General features: G+C 40.5%; 1 protein-coding gene and 1 long non-coding RNA gene across 3 annotated transcripts in view; both read left to right on the forward strand.

Annotated features, from left to right (window-relative positions):
* frmpd3 (FERM and PDZ domain containing 3) overlaps positions 1 to 13,350 on the forward strand; it is a 147,164-nt gene extending 133,814 nt beyond the window's left edge. Inside the window, exons 9-17 of one of the 2 annotated variants that reach the window (XM_022683724.2) lie at positions 433 to 564; positions 1,529 to 1,648; positions 2,117 to 2,253; positions 3,119 to 3,245; positions 4,622 to 4,711; positions 4,844 to 5,023; positions 5,551 to 5,686; positions 7,350 to 8,252; positions 9,233 to 13,350. In XM_022683724.2, the coding sequence (XP_022539445.2) occupies positions 433 to 564; positions 1,529 to 1,648; positions 2,117 to 2,253; positions 3,119 to 3,245; positions 4,622 to 4,711; positions 4,844 to 5,023; positions 5,551 to 5,686; positions 7,350 to 8,252; positions 9,233 to 12,012 (4,605 nt within the window). In that variant the 3' untranslated portion in view covers positions 12,013 to 13,350. The remainder of the gene's footprint in view (positions 1 to 432; positions 565 to 1,528; positions 1,649 to 2,116; positions 2,254 to 3,118; positions 3,246 to 4,621; positions 4,712 to 4,843; positions 5,024 to 5,550; positions 5,687 to 7,349; positions 8,253 to 9,232) is intronic. The other variant, XM_022683726.2, reaches the window with a different exon arrangement.
* LOC125804807 (uncharacterized) overlaps positions 1 to 16,116 on the forward strand; it is a 163,667-nt gene that overhangs the window by 46,338 nt on the left and 101,213 nt on the right. The window lies entirely within an intron of this gene.

Here is a 16,116-nt window from a genome sequence, read left to right on the forward strand (position 1 = left end):
ATTTCAGACCTCAAATAACGCAAAGAAAAAACTAATTCATATTCATAAAGAAGTTTCAGAAATCAATATTTGGTGGAATTACCCTGATTGTTTTTAATCACATTTTTTTTTATGCATCTTGGCATCATGTTCTCCTCCACCAGTCTTACACACTGCTTTTGGATAACTTTATGCTGCTTTACTCCTGGTGCAAAAATTCAAGCAGTTCAGTTTGGTGGTTTGATGGTTTGTGATCATCCATCTTCCTCTTGATTATATTCCAGAGGTTTTCAATTTGGTAAAATCAAAGAAACTCATCGTTTTTACGTGCTCTCATTTTTTTCTCAGAGCTGTATTTGTAATAGAGAATTATTACATGTATTCTTATGTCACAATACAGTACTACATGCATGTAGCTATTTGCATTTTATAACGCCCATTTCCTTTCAACAGGATGTGATGTCCTCGCTCCAGGACCGCCTGTCTCTTCGCTATATCGAGCATTTCGCCCTGGTTCTGGAGTCTGGAGGTCTCGACCAGAACCAGAGACTTCACCTCCTGCAGGAGAACCAGCCTCTCTCGCACGTGAGTCCGCTCTTCTGCAGCGATTTTTTTGCACAATTGGACTTATTCACACAAGAGCACACTATGATGAAAGCAGCCATCAAATATTAATATGCAGCTATCTAATTAACTGCAGAATAGCTGAGCAGTGGAGGACTGTTGTACTGTCAGTGGACACTCATTTTAAAAGCATATTAAATCTGAACTGTTTGAATCTTAACTCAACCCAAAGTTTAATGATTTTCTCCACGAGTAGTTCCAGGAGTTTCGGAGAGGATGCAACTGTAAAGTTCATTTATCAGGAGATTGAGCCTTGTCTTATTACTTGTTGCCAACTGTGATGCTACAATACATTTGTTATAATAATAATAGTGGTATTTACATTTATTAAAAATGTTCAAAAACCCAAACACCCTGGTTTTAGCTGACGCCACCCTCTTTTTCAAATTTGAAAAAGGCTAAAAAAAAAACAGGAGGCGTAGTTTTGAAGGGGAACTGGATGATGTATGGGTTTAGGGGCAGGGCAGGAGGGTGAGAGAGCTGATTGGCTGAGCTGCAGCAGCAGCAGTGTGCCTCAGATAGTGCACACCTATAGCACAGTTGAACCTAAGAGGGCGCTGCAGAGGTGGAAATTACCACAATAAAAGCAATATTTTTATGTTTAGAAGGAAGATGTTTATAATTTTTTTATGAAGGGCTGGTATGTTTTGAAGAAACACATTTCAGCTATTAATAAAAAAATAATAATAATTTAGGATTTAGCTGCCCTTTTTTAATTTTCAGTTTGGACATGAGGCGAAAATGCTGACAAAACCTTCAGTTATTTATAAAATATCCAGATATGTGTGGACAGGGTCTAAACTGAAGGAATAAAATATATATTCACGCCCACAGCAATTGGAGAATGCTGGAGGAAACCGTTTTATTACTGTCTCATAAAGTAGCCTTTATGTTTTAGGAAATCCTCTTTGCTCTGCTGTTTCAGGTGGTGCACAGAACCTATTTCCAGGGGATGAAGTGTTTATTCCGAATATGTTTCTTCCCCAAAGACCCAGCTGACTTATTAAGGCGAGACCCTGCTGCGTTTGAATACCTCTACATACAGGTAAGGGTTTTAAAGCTGCTGGAGGCTCGTCAGCAGAAACAGTTCAGAGTAGAAGTGTGTGTATATTACACACAACAACAAAAATGGTACCACTTTAAAAGAAGACTACCTTTATAAAGGGTTTATAAATGGTTTACAATTAGTTTATGAATGTGACTAATTAGGTTGTAAATGCTTAATGCTTAAAAAATCATTAATAATCAGTTATGACACATACATAAGAAGGGCAACAATATAGACAGCTGTGGGTTCACTATTTGGCAAACAACAGGTCATTGTTGCCCTTTTCTGTGTTATAACTGATTATTAATTTACAACCTTTAAAGGCATTTACAACCTAATTAGCAATCATTAATAAACTAATTGTAAACCATTTATAAACCCTTTATAAAGGTAGTCTTATTTTAAAGTAGTACCCCAAAAATGGGTCTCTTTCCCTTATATTATACATATTTTCTTACGTAACAGAGCCGCAATGACGTCATCAAAGAGCGCTTTGGGATGGACTGGAAAGCTGACGTTACCCTTCGATTAGCAGCTCTGCATATTTACATCACAGTATCAATAGCAAGACCAAACCAGAAGATCTCCCTCAAGCATGTGGAGTAAGTCTTTGAAGTGTTTAGTGGAAATGCATAAAGAGTTAAAGTTTACTGAAGTTTTTTTTTTCTGAAGCTACTCTTTGTAAATGGAGATACCTATCCTATACCCCCATATCTTTCTGAATCCACAGAGTATCTAATAATGGTTTTCTTACAACATTATATCAACAAAAAGTATTTGCCCTCCTACATGTCAAACTAAATTTTATATCAGACATATATAACCTGAGCGAATATAAAAAGCACTTTTTAAATGCACAGGCTACGCCTCTTAGCATCAACGTGACTCGGTTCTGATACATCAGCTCACAGAAGCAGCCTTGTGCTGATCCACATCGCCCTAGAAGTGATAAGTGGAAAAAGCGCCATCTACTGTACTGTAACCACTCAGAGAGAAACAGCAAGACCAATTGTGCTCTTTCAGGGCTCTGGCAGCTGATGGCAAGCTGCATGACCGGGATTCGAACCAGTGATCTCCCGATCATAGTGGTAGTGCCTTAGTCCGCTGGAAAACTCAGAACCCAAATTAATAGTTACTATGAAGGAGTTATTAGTGAACTACTATAATTATCAGTTTTTAAGTATCACTAGATTCTTCTTCTTTTAATTGTACAGTTTTTACCAAACAAATACATCCATTCACTCACTAACATCATAATTTACGTATATCATCATTACATTCACACATATACATTTTATTCAATTCCAGCAACTTCCTGGTGCAGAATTCTTTTATTTGTGTTGTCAATGAGTATAAATTCTTGTATGCCACAGGCTATTAAAGAGCATACACTAGTATAACATCTAATAACATCATCCAGCTCATATCCATGAACACCATGACAGCAGACCTATCTTATCTTTCCAGGAAGGAATGGGGTCTGGAACCTTTCCTTCCTCTTACCTTGCTGCCGACTGTGAAGGAGAAGAATGTGTGTAAGACTCTTTCCCAGCTGCTGAAGACATATCAACACCCCCCACCTGCTGGTAACAAGGTACAGCCCTAATGCAAAACCTGATTGCCTATAAATCCTTCTGCATGTCAGCATGTTTATAATGCACAATTTATAGCTTTAAACGAAATATAATCCAGAGAAGAGCAGGACACAGCTGTACTCAACTTAATAAAGAAATTTACACTCCTACTACTAATAAAACATAAAAACTATGAATAAACATAGTAAAACATAAAAAAAATAAAATAATGTAAATAATCGGCTAATAGCAAAGTACAAACTTAATCTATAAAGAGACTAAAAGTGCAGTTAAAACACTTTAGGGAACAGCTAGTTGCGAGTTGTGAGGTGTTATCTTGTGAGCAGTGTTAATTTAGCCACTTGACTAAAATGTATAATAGTTTTAGTCACATTTTATCCATTTACATATTATTAGTCTAGTTTAAGTCAATGAAAACAAACAACTTTTTAGTTTGTATTTCATATTTTTATGATTTTGACCTTAACATTAACAAGTTAACATAAAAACAAAAGCTATGAAGATTTGCATGTAGCGTTGCTATGGAACGAGAAGAGGTGACCAGATGTATGTTTCACTGGACTTCACTGAAAGACATAAAAAGCTCATTTTACATTTTATCCCAAACTGCCGGCTGCACATGCACATTCCTGATAAAGTACCGGTAAAGCCCAGGATTTATACCAGTAGATGTGAAACTATCAATTAATCCACCTGAGATCACACACACACACACACACAATTCTGCAGGAATCTTAAGATGCTTGTGTGAGACGCTTGGTTAAAATGATATGTTTTGAGATCTGAGAACAAATTTTAACAGAATAACAGAACGTAGCTTCTTAACACAGACATGATTGTCCATTTAAAGTGCAACTAAACTCCCTGATATTTGCTGAAAAGGGCTAAAAAATGGGAGAGGTAGTTTGGAAGTGGTACTGGGTGATGTATGGGTTTAGGGGCGGGGCAGAAGGGAGAGCTGATTGTGAGACACAGATGGTTGGACATCGTTGAAGGCGTCTGTAGACATGCAAAACCTGCATGCTGGTTTGATCACAAGGCCTAAATACTTATATATTTTCAGTATTTGAATGACCATCTTCAGATATAATAGACTGAAAGCTTTTTTCTGTTTTGATACTTGTAGATACTGCCTTATGGAGTTAAGCTGATTATATAAATCACTTACAAATATGACAAAAGCTACATTTGCATATATTTGACAAAGCAAGAATCTCCCCAGATACACTAAAAGCGGGTTTGATGCACGTAATTGTTGAGTAAAGGCAGCCGTGCCTGAGAAGCACAGTAGAAACACATTGCCCCCTGCTGGAGAAACTGACTGAGCTTTTCTTTTCTTTCTATTCTGTTCTTTTCTCTTCTCTTTTTTTTGCAGGTTCCACCTCTTCAAGGAAAGTTACAGTACATGCGTGTGCTGAACGACCTTCCGCCGTTTGGAGGACTGTTGTTTCACACAGTTGGACTGGTAATGTTGAATTAAATACGTTAGAATTAGAGTTAGAATTACTTCTGAAATTTGGCATTAATTCATCTTTATAGCAGATACCATGTACACAGAGTTGAATCAATAACTATACCTGTCTCTTCCTTTTCACAGGATGAAAAACATACAGCTACTACATTGTTGGTGGGCCCGAGACATGGAATCAGTCATGTAATCGACCTGAAGAATAACCTCACAACAGTCCTGGCTGAGTTCAGCCGCGTAGCAAAGATCCAACTGTTCCGGGAACACCAGGGAGTCGCCCGCGTCGAGGTGGCTATCGTCGAAGCTAAGGTAAAAATATATATAAGGACATGCTAATCTCACCTTGTACAGCTCTGGAAAAAATTAAGAGAGCTCTACAGTTTCTGAATCAGTTTCTCTGATTTTGCTATTTATAGGTTTATGTTTGAGTAAAATGAACATTGTTGTTTTATTCTATAAACTACAGACAACATTTCTCCCAAATTCCAAATAAAAATATTCTCATTTAGAGCATTTATTTACAGAAAATGAGAAATGGCTGAAATAACAAAAAGATGCAGAACTTTCAGACCTCAAATAATGCAAAGAAAACAAGTTCAAATAAGAGTCCAGAAATCAATATTTGGTGGTATATCCAAAAGGTTTTTAATCACAGTTTTTTTCATGCATCTTGGCATCATGTTCTCCTCCACCAGTCTTACACACTGCTTTTGGATAACTTTATGCTGCTTTACTCCTGGTGCAAAAAATCAAGCAGTTCAGCTTGGTTTGATGGCTTGTGATCATCCAGTATGTAATGTTAATTGCTGTTTGTGTCTACTTTTTGTTTGTTTTAGCCCCTGGTCTTGTTGATGGAGTGGCCGGACGCATCAAACTTTGCCTGCTTGATTTCTGGTTATTACAAGCTCTTCGTGGATCCCAAAAGGACTATCTACTACAGGACACCTGGTCAGTCTCATATGATCAAGGCAGGTATGTTAGTAGTCACCTCCTTGGATTTTAAAAAACGATAGGGGGCAACATGTTGACAACGTTCAAACCTGGTATTAAACTGTGTCCTGGGTGATCTGATTACAAATTACTGTCACATGAATAGCCATTAACACTACATTATACTGTCCCTTTTCAACGATTTCTTACATAATTTCTTCTGGAGTAGAACTCTTGTTACAGTAAGAGTTTTAAAGCTGCTTGTTAGGGCGTTTTCACAGCAGAAACTATTTGGTTTTGTTAAAACAGACTCATTTTACTCGTTTCAGCAGATCAGTCATCAGTAATCAGCACTCAATCAGCACACAAAACAACTGGACCGAGACCCGATAGAGGAATTCCAAATGAACTGATACAGGATGAGAAAAGGGAGAAGGAAACAAGGAAGAAGAGGGCGAGGAGGTGGTGCAGGTAGAGAGGAAGTGAGGGTTTATATCGGGTGTAGAGTGGGCGGAGTAAGGGTGTGGATCAATCCCCCAAAATTAAGTTAAATTCATAACTCCACTAAACGGTTGTTCAGGTGCAGTTTAACCTGATTTATTAGCCAGATAATTAGCTACCACAGCTATGAACAAACTCTGTCTCTGCTGCTGCTCCATGCTAAGCAGTTTCACACCGAACGCCGTATGTGCAGCGTTCACTGCTCACAGCCACGCAACTCTATGAGACATTTAATCAAAAACAGTTTAAAAGTTTAAAAGGTGTGAAAACGCCATTAGAGTCCTCGGCTCAAATCGAGATGTGGCAGCTAGTTTTGTTTGTGCACCAGCCACAAGTACAGCCTTAATCTATTTGCTCGTTACTGTTGCATGCTCAGCATACTCATATATTCATGCATACAGTGGACTTCATGGTCTTGTGGATATTATTTATTTATTTATTGGGATGTGACGGGTTAATATACCTTCGAATTTGAGTGATCAAACCAAAACCCTGTACTTTATACCATAAACTGGCCGCTAATGATCTGATCACCCAGGGCGCATGTTAAATCCAGGTGTGAAGGAGGTCTTTAAGGTTTATTAAGATTATCTTTCCCTTCCACATACTCTTCTTATTCCACTGCAATTTTAATTTTAATGAATGCCACAGTGGAAGATGCATTCAAAGCTGGCAATGATAAGCAGCATCAGCCTGATGTTTACCATTTTACCATTCTGTGCATGATACCTAATGAGGAAAGATAACTGCTTTCATGATTAGTAAGTCATCGATATATAACATTTAAGAGCTTAACGAGGCACCAGCTATGTTCATGTTCTCTGGGATTTTAATTAGTCATAGGAATCATCCATTTCTTCCTGCTGTTCTCGATCTCAATCCTTCCATCCTCATCTCGAATTAACTCATGGACGCTTGAGTCATTTTCTGTTCCTAACTGAAATGACATGCAGGATTTGTTCATTTCTCTGTGGCCTGCGAACATTTAATCCATACAATTCAACCATACATTGGATCGCTGTCTCCATCTACCGTGGTCTGCCAACGAGGACGACCACAACATCTCATGACATTGCCAAAGACTTTTATTCAGCCTCCATCTGTGAGATCTCCCTCAGCCTCTGCTTTTGCCATCTGGACTCTCATCCATCTACCATGTGACTCCTCCTGTCTGTTCAACTCTTCTGACGATTCTGTCCTTCAGATTTCAGAAGCTCCCACCCTCATTCCCGCTCTGGAGCCTCTGCGTCGGGTGGCGGTCGGCGAGAAGAGAGAGAGGGATCCAGAGAGGCATCGCAGAAGACCTCTGCGGCACCACCAACACCAGCAGCACCACCAGCAGCACCGTCACAACACCTCGGCCTCTGTCATATTCATTTGAAGGAACAGCAGCAGCTGCGGGAACTTCAGATGCAAGCAGACGAGCAGCTGGATATTAACGAGAACCTGATTTCCCAGGGGCAGAACCGTTCCCGTACCAAGTCTGATCCCACCCTAAAGAGCACTGAATCAGTGGCAGAACCTGGCAGCCCAAATCACGAGAGCTCGGGCTTCAGGGGCCGGGCCAAAACCCTGGAGAACTCCCAGCGTTCAGGGAGGTTCTTCTGCGACTCCTGCAAGGCGAAACTTAAGGCTGGGGGAGTGACGTCAGAGAAGGGAATGTGTGGGAAGCTCGTCCTACAGTGCACGAACGCTTGCTCCTCCCGCGACGGAGGAGCCGTGGATCTCATGGCCCTCCCCCCTCCTGGGAATGAAGAAGATGAGGAGATGGATGAAGGAGGAGGGAAGTTGCAGCCTCCTCCTCCAGCTATAGCAGCACCACCCCCAGGGTTTCGAGATAACAGCTCTGATGAGGACGACTCTAAAAAGAAACGGAAAAACGCTGCGGCGGCTGCGGCTGCTGCCGCATCCAACACAGCTGCAGCATCTGCTGCGGTCATCCGTGAGGATGTACCAGTGACACTGATTGATAACGTGGCAACCAGGACAGTGCGAGACCATGCCCAGGAGCTGGATGATGCATTAGTGTCCACTCTACAGGCTCTGGAGGCACTAGCTGCATCAGAAGACTATCCTCATCATCATCAGCAGACTCCACAGACAGCAGGTGGACATAACATAAGACTTAACAAGTGCTAGATGTCCACTGATGTTCTTATACATTCTTATATGTATGTTTGTATGCACTTTAAATGCAAAGACAAGACAAGATAATACAGCGTAACAGCATGTCTACTACTGTATCAATATTATATTAATAAAATTAACATTTAATTAGTCAGCTAAGTGCACTGGTTAGCTGTAAGTACAGCATTTGGTTACAGAGGTGCTACTGTCAATTCAATGTAGAGTACCAGCTCAGCAGAATATACAATAGAATTCAAGTCACCTATGGTACACTTGCCTGCAAAGATGTAGGTACCCCAAGCCAAGCCAGATTACACATTTTGCTCATTTTTGAAGTGAAAAAAGTAAATATATAATTTATATCAGGACATATTTTATGTTTATGTTAAAATCTCTTGAATGAATTATTCTATACATACTTTTATAATGATATCTGTGCGACTGGTAAGGTTTTACTCAGCGACTTTTCCTTGCAGATCATGTTTGTGCAAAGTAAAATTTTACGTAGGTCCTTTGCTGTGGAAGCATTGGTTTGCCTTTGTGACCAACATACCAGCAGTTCTATCTAAAAGTTTACTTATATTTTCTTGACTTCCACAGTTCCCCTGAAATGCCATTTCAGGCAACATTTTAAACAGAGAAAAAAGGGAGCTGGGGTCTCTTTAGTTAGATAGTTAGCATTAGTTAAAAAGTTCACCAGTTGCTTCGTGTGTTAGCACACAATTTATTATGCTATGACAAATGCTAAAAACAGTTCCTAAGGATTCAGTTAAGGCCTAAACAAACAGTTATTTTTTTAAGTGCTGTAAAGGTTGTGTTTACTTCTTTTCACTTATTTTCTTTCCAGTAAAATACTGCAGAAAACTACTAGAATATATTATATATCTTTGCTTTGTGTTAATATTTGCGAATGCACTTATTTGTGTTGTGATTTTTAAAAGTGTTTCTTGTCTCTCACAGGGTTGATTGTTTTGGCAGCCATTACTCCAGAGTCTTCTCTCGATTCTGGCCATGAGACAAACTCATCCGAGCTAACTGATGTGTCGGAGATGGTGTCGGCCATGAAGCAGCACCAGAATCAGGCCTACCTTTTGGCCCACCACATCAACAAGGAGCGGATATTCAGCCGACGTGACTTTCCCTTGACAATCCCCGGCTGCACAACACAGGCCATTGGAGGAGGGGCTTTCTCCATGGGTCAGATCCGTGGTGGTTGCCCACCAAAGCCTGTAATTCTCACTAAGACTATGCCCTTGAAAGTCAGTCACAGTCAAGGGGCCACTCCCTTTGGAACTCCTTCAGAGCAGGGTAAGACTTTGGATGGGGTAAAGAATGCACAGGATGCAGAGAAAGCAGTATTAGAACCCACCAAAGAGTGCTCGGCAGAGCCTGTTCTTCAAGCACCTGAGGAGTTAAAAGTTCCTGATCAAGAGGGAGCAGCTGAGGCCAGCAAAGATGAGAGATCGCTAAGTTCTAAAGATGGCAAACTGACCCCTAATACCTCTGAAAAAGATAAGGAGAAAACCTCTGGACATTCAACCCCAGAAACTACCAACAAAGCCTTACCTATTCTCTTGCCTGCAGACAGAACTTCTTCTGCTAAGATTTTGCCAACAAACATGTGCCAAGATGCCGAGACTGCCTCTAGTGAGACCACTAAGCCTTCTAGTTCAAAGGCTCTACTGCCAGCTGATGACTTGTTCTGTACCTGTCCAGTTCGGCCAGAGCCTGGGCCACAACTGCGACTAAAAGACCCGCAGGCCCAAAAGGTGGTTGTTTTCCATTCGTCATCTCCTACTGATGATGAGCGCCTCCGTGCCAAAGGACTGCAGTTAGCCAGCAACAAAGAAAGCGCAGTTAGAACACCTGAGATAAACTTACCTAAACCTAAAACCCATCCTCCAGCAAAGTATTCCCCGACTATGCCTGTGAAAACAGAAAGGAAAGATGCACCCGAGGCCAAGACAGATAGCTCCAAAAGTAAAGCCTCTACTGAACCACAGAAAAGCACTAAAAGCGTACCTGTCCTCGTAGATACAACACATGTTTTGAGCAGCGGAGAAAAGGGTGCGACTATTCCTGGAGCAGAGTATAAGAAGCAGGCGAACAACAAAGGCAAGTCGCAGCGTAATGCTCCATTTCTGAGCATTCGGAATCTGATTTCAGCCACGTTTCCCGCTCGTCTGCGGCGGGAGACAGATGAGCGACGTGCACAACTTCAGAAGGTGAGGCAGTACGAACTAGAGTTCTTAGAAGAGCTGCTAAAACCTAAAACATCACAGGGGGAGTTCTTGCCCCAAGGGTCCTCTCCTATCCCCTCGGGGACTCCATGTGCCTGCCAGCTGCGCACAAGCCCGGTACAAAAAGTCCCCGGCATCTCTCGAGAGCAGCGACGCAGCTGCGACTGCAAGAGGATGTGTAGGGGAATGCGTCTCCCTGATACCCCCGTAGGTTCTGTAATGGAGCAGAGAGGAAGGGAAAGGACTGTCTCTGAAAGTCCCACTGCAAAATCGAAATCTCCACATCTTCAAGGGGCCACTAAGCGACCCCAGACTTTGGAGATCAAAACCACACGAATCCGCTCCACAAGTCTGGAGTCGAGAGAACCCAGAGACACGCCGACGTCATGTTTACCTACATGCACCTCCCGCTCAGAATGCATTGGAGCGCCACAGTACAAAAAGCTTCAGAGAAGATACAGCATAGGGGAGATTGACAACAATGACAGCACACCCCTGTACGCTGAGGTCAAATCGACTAAAACAAAGAGCTTAGAGAAGGAGATGGAGAAGGTTAGAGCTACAGGGCTAAGACTTCCAACTCCGGTGGAACCCATTCACACTCAAGATGCGAAAAAGAAGGGAGTGTTCTTCATCCAAGGTGAAGAACTTCTTCGGGAGTGTCGGGAGGGAACCACAGAAGTTCTGCTAGGCTTACCGAGTGAGGACAATGAGGACAGGGAGAAATGTTGCTCCTTTTGTTTCTGTTACCGCAAGTGTGAGGCAGCTGACGAGAGCAGTGAGAAGGACGAACTGTCGTATTCAATTCCTCTCCAGGTCTTGCCTGGGATGCAGCTGGACTCAAGAGCTTTGCCTGTAGTCAGTAAGACTTTGCAGGTGCTTGATGCTGAAGATTGCAGTGGCGAGGAGGAGATAGAGGAGGAGGAACCACAAACTCAGGAGATTGACCTGCGGGCCTGTGGCAACTTGGAGATGAGCTTGGCTCGAGTGCAGTCCCTGCAGGGAAAGACTTTCTGCCTACCTGATGGTTTTCTAAACGCACAACTCGATGCCAATGAGCTGCTTACTATTTTACGTCAGTGTGCCAACAGTCCCCAGATTGAGGGTGAACCTCGCATGCCTTCTGCGAGGTTGGCAGAGTACAAGCAGGAACTCGCAGTCCGCTTTAAAGAGTTCAGGGCGTCGTGTAGACGAGTGGCGAGCGTTGAGAAAAGTCCCTCGCGAATGTTAAGTGCTGTCACGGCCAGCTTCCAAGTGCTGTGCAGCCTCACTCAGACGTTCATTCGGTTGGTGCGAGGCGTGCGATCGGAAGCCCAAAGGCTACAGCTCCTACGGAAGGTCGAGGAAGTCGCGGTGAACTACACTTTGCTACTTCGGGCTGCCGAGGAGGCTATGGGACACTCTAGCAGCTTACCCACAAAGAGTGCAAGTCCACAACTCCCCACCTCAACCAACATGGGCTCTCTTACTCGTCCTATTAAAACTTTGCCCAGCAAGTGAAACTTATTTTTGCACAAAAGAGGATCTGAGAGCATGAGCAATGTTGTACAACACTCTTAATCGTTTCTTAACCATTTTGTTTACATTTTAGCAGATTTTTCCATGGTTCACTGTCAGCCAGACTACAGACTACATACTTAAAGTCCATTACATGTTTACAAAGTTGTGCCAGCACTAAGTTGCTCTACTGTCCTACGAGACAGAGACCTCTGACTACCTTGCACTCGTTTGTGCCAAGTGGGGAGACCAATACAGCCGTCCCTCACCTCCCTGCAGAATGAACCATCAGATCATCAGAGCTGCACACCCAAAGCTCTGGAAGTTGTGGATCACTGTCATTGTCAACAGACTCCAAAAGATTTCTTTGATGTTTAATCGTTCCCATGTTATAAAAGATTAATCTGGGGTAATCATATGTTATGTACAAAAGAAAAGAAAACTGTAACCAATAGGAAACCAGAGGAAAAACGCATTATTATATCAAACCCATGCCCTGCGGCGACACTATTGCAGAGAAAATGTTGCGTAGCAGATTCTGTGAAGTAGGTAGTGAAAGCAATGGTTAATTGGTGACGTGCTTGTTTGTACATTTTTTGATTCTTGTGACATGAATTTGAGTACTCCCTTGTTGCAATATTACGGTCAGTGTTTGGACATACAGTATATTTATCTCCACCACAGTCTAAATTGCCACGTTTGATGAGGATGTTCACGAACACACTGAGGAATTGGAACACCTGCTCAGGGCAGACTATGTAGCAGAAATCGAGATTCACTGATGTAAATCCATTGAAACACTTTCAGGCACTTTTCCCATCATAAAACCTAAAACAAACCACGTGCGCTTCACCTGACCTCACAATAAAAAATAAAAATTAAAAAATAAAAAAGATGAAGGAAAAAGGAAACAGTGCATTTTCACAATGTTCACAACGAATACAACGAAGACTTATTTAGGAACAAAGCTTGGGTAGTTTTAGCAGGGAACAGTGTGATAATGAAACCCATCCAGAGATCCACACAATAAATCCACATCACTGAGTTTTATCACTGAGCTTTATGGTAAATTATACTGTTTGTATACATGTATAGATGTAATGACGGCCAAAAGTCCTTGCTTTTCTAACAAAAACAAACAAAAAAAAAACACGTTAATGTTTAAAAATGTTTCAGCTTTCCCTATATCTGAGCTTCTCGGCTATATCTGATTTAAACCCTTTCTTTTTTATTTTTTCTTGTGTTGTCATCCATTGTGCATTCCAGAGGATATTGAAGAAACCCACAGAGTAGTTTTATATGTATTTTAATAAAATCAAACAGCTGTTTTCTGTCTGAGAACCTCTGTCTCCTCCTCCTCCTCTTGCAAAATTCACGATTGAAACAGTACAAACCAAGTAGGAAGAATCATCATAATAATAACCCCTCTCTCTGTTGTTCTGGTGTTTTTGCATGTTTACCCCTCGATTCTTTCCCCTGGATTTATAAGAAGCGGACACTGTGTCACTGAGTCAACATGCTGCTGGATGACTGTTATATATATATGGATGATGGATGAGCGTGCGATATTGTTTAAAGTCGAAGAAAATACAAAAACCAACGTTTCCGAGTGGGATTTTCTCACAAAAGTGTATTCTTCTTCTCTATTTAACTTGTACAAACATTGTAAAGGATATGAGATATTTGTGAAGCTTAAAAAAAAAATTACATTTTGAGAATATATTCAATACTAGCATTGTGAGGATTTCCCCAAATCCTTCACTGTTTTGTAAAGGAAAATATCACAACTGTATCTTATCATTTATAGTAGTAATGTATCATAGAGATAAATAGTATCTATATTTTAAAGAGTATATTACAAATATACAGCATGGGACATGTTTATTTTTATAAAACACATTAATTACAATGCTACAGTTTCTTCATGGGTCAAACACATAATTTGGACTTTTTTTTTATGTTTTGTTTGGGTAGCGTTTTAAAATGTAGTTTGTCCCTGTTTTTCATTGATTTCCTTTCATGTATATGTCATGATCATCTTAAGTCCTTTTTGAGTTCCTGTCAATATGTTTGCCCTCACTGTGGTCTTCTGTCTGTGTGCAACGTCATGTTTAAAAGCAATAAAGGAAACTAAAGTTATTATTATAAGTATATTAACATATTAATTATCTGTTAATAACTGTTCACAGCTTATATTGTTTTTATATTCATATTGTTTGATACCGTATGTGTTCTTTATTCCAGGTTTACACAGATCAGTGTACTTTTCACACCACACAACTTTATCTAATTCGAATTCTTATAGTGTTTTTGCTCATTAAAAAACATAAAACATTTTTAACACACATGAGAACTGTAATGTAATGTAATGCCATGCATGAGACTAGGGATGCACTGAATATTTAGAGAAACTGAAAATATTAAGGCAAAAACTGCAAAAAAAATAGTTTTTTTGAAGTCATTTTAAGTCATATTTGCATTATAAAATCTATTCTAACATTTTCAGCAGCAGCACTGCTTTATACACTTCTTCTCATTCAGTGTGTTTTCTTTCTTTTCATGATTTTTACATTGTGAATGTAATATTGAAGGTCTTCTAGTTACACAGGAACACCTGCAGAAAAGTATTCAGTAAAATGTTAAGTACTAGTGCATCTGAAAAATTAGATCATTGAAAAGTTACTTCTCTGTGTATTACACACAGAGTGATCAATTTTAGGCGTTGATTTCTTTTATTGTTGATGATTACGGATGATTACATCCAATGAAAACCCAAAAATCTGTGTTTTAGAAAATTAGAATGTTATATAAAACCACTTGGTACTTTTGGCAGTGTGCCAAGTCCTGCTGGAAAATGAAATAAGCATCTCCATAAACGTTTTTTCGTTTTCATTGGCTGTTATTCATAATGAGTTTCACATTTTGAACTGATTTACTGAAATAACATAACCTTTCAATGATATTCTAATGTTTTGAGATGCTCTAGTATGTTTCTGACTAAAATTGCTTTACTTAAAGGAGGACTGAAATGGGCTTGGGTTGAAGTAAAACATAAAAATTTTGTCCAATAGCCTAGCATTCTGAAATAAAGAGCTTTTAGACCACACTCCCAACAGGCTTACAATGCCAGAGATGAAAGGGCATGGTGTTACCCATGCAAAAAATAATAATTTAATTAATTTTACACCATTACCAGGCACTACTGAGGTAAATATAACTAAAAAATGCAGCCAGCTAGCTAAATGTGCATGAAAAAAATCTGAATTAGCTACTTTTGAGGTATATGTATTGTGCTTTCTTAGTCCGCAGCACTACTACATTTAAAGTTGTAGGAGGATTGTGGGGCATTAGTGAACACTTGGATTACTGAGTGGCTGTAAAACCAGTCCTTAAGTTGTGTAGTGTAAATCTGCTGCCCTTACAGGTTAACTTGGGTGGGGTGTATTGGTGTATTTTAAACGGGTGATTTAGGGATGAAGATGAAACCGGTACGAGGAGATAACTGTACCTGTCTGAATGCCGTCACCACACCTACTGCAGACCCTGGAATACTGAGGTAAGCTTTCATTACTGCGGTGAAATGCAATTATATGTAAGCGCTGCACATAAAGTGCAAAAACTAGCATTAATAAATTAAGGCAACTTTATTCTCAAAAGATCTGCATAATTAAATAGTGGTAGTCGTAATTATTTACACTGCTCAAATCCGATTTTTTGCTCAGATCAGATTTGTCTATCTTGACGGTTCACATTCTCAAATGTATGTGATCTGTATCTGTGTGTAATGTGAACGAATCTGTTCCTGAAACACCGTCTCACATGCTGCACATTGATACCTGTATAAACCTCTCCTTCTTCACCAAAAACAAAAACCCTCATATTAGAGAGACGAGAGACTCGTAGCTTTATAAAGGGAAATGGATGAGTTAGCAGCTCATATGTGGAGCATCTTTTGCTGGAGTGGAGAGTAAACAGCTGCTCTGAAGTTCATGCTCAGGTCCAGGAGGTAAAGAAAAAAGGACAGGTGGTTTGCTTTTGCTGTTCTTTTTGCAGCTATAGCTGCACAGCTGCACCAAGAGATGTGTTGTGGGTACGAGAGAAGAGAAG

Source organism: Astyanax mexicanus, chromosome 10 (assembly GCF_023375975.1).
Source record: "Astyanax mexicanus isolate ESR-SI-001 chromosome 10, AstMex3_surface, whole genome shotgun sequence".
Classification (NCBI taxonomy): domain Eukaryota; kingdom Metazoa; phylum Chordata; class Actinopteri; order Characiformes; family Acestrorhamphidae; genus Astyanax; species Astyanax mexicanus.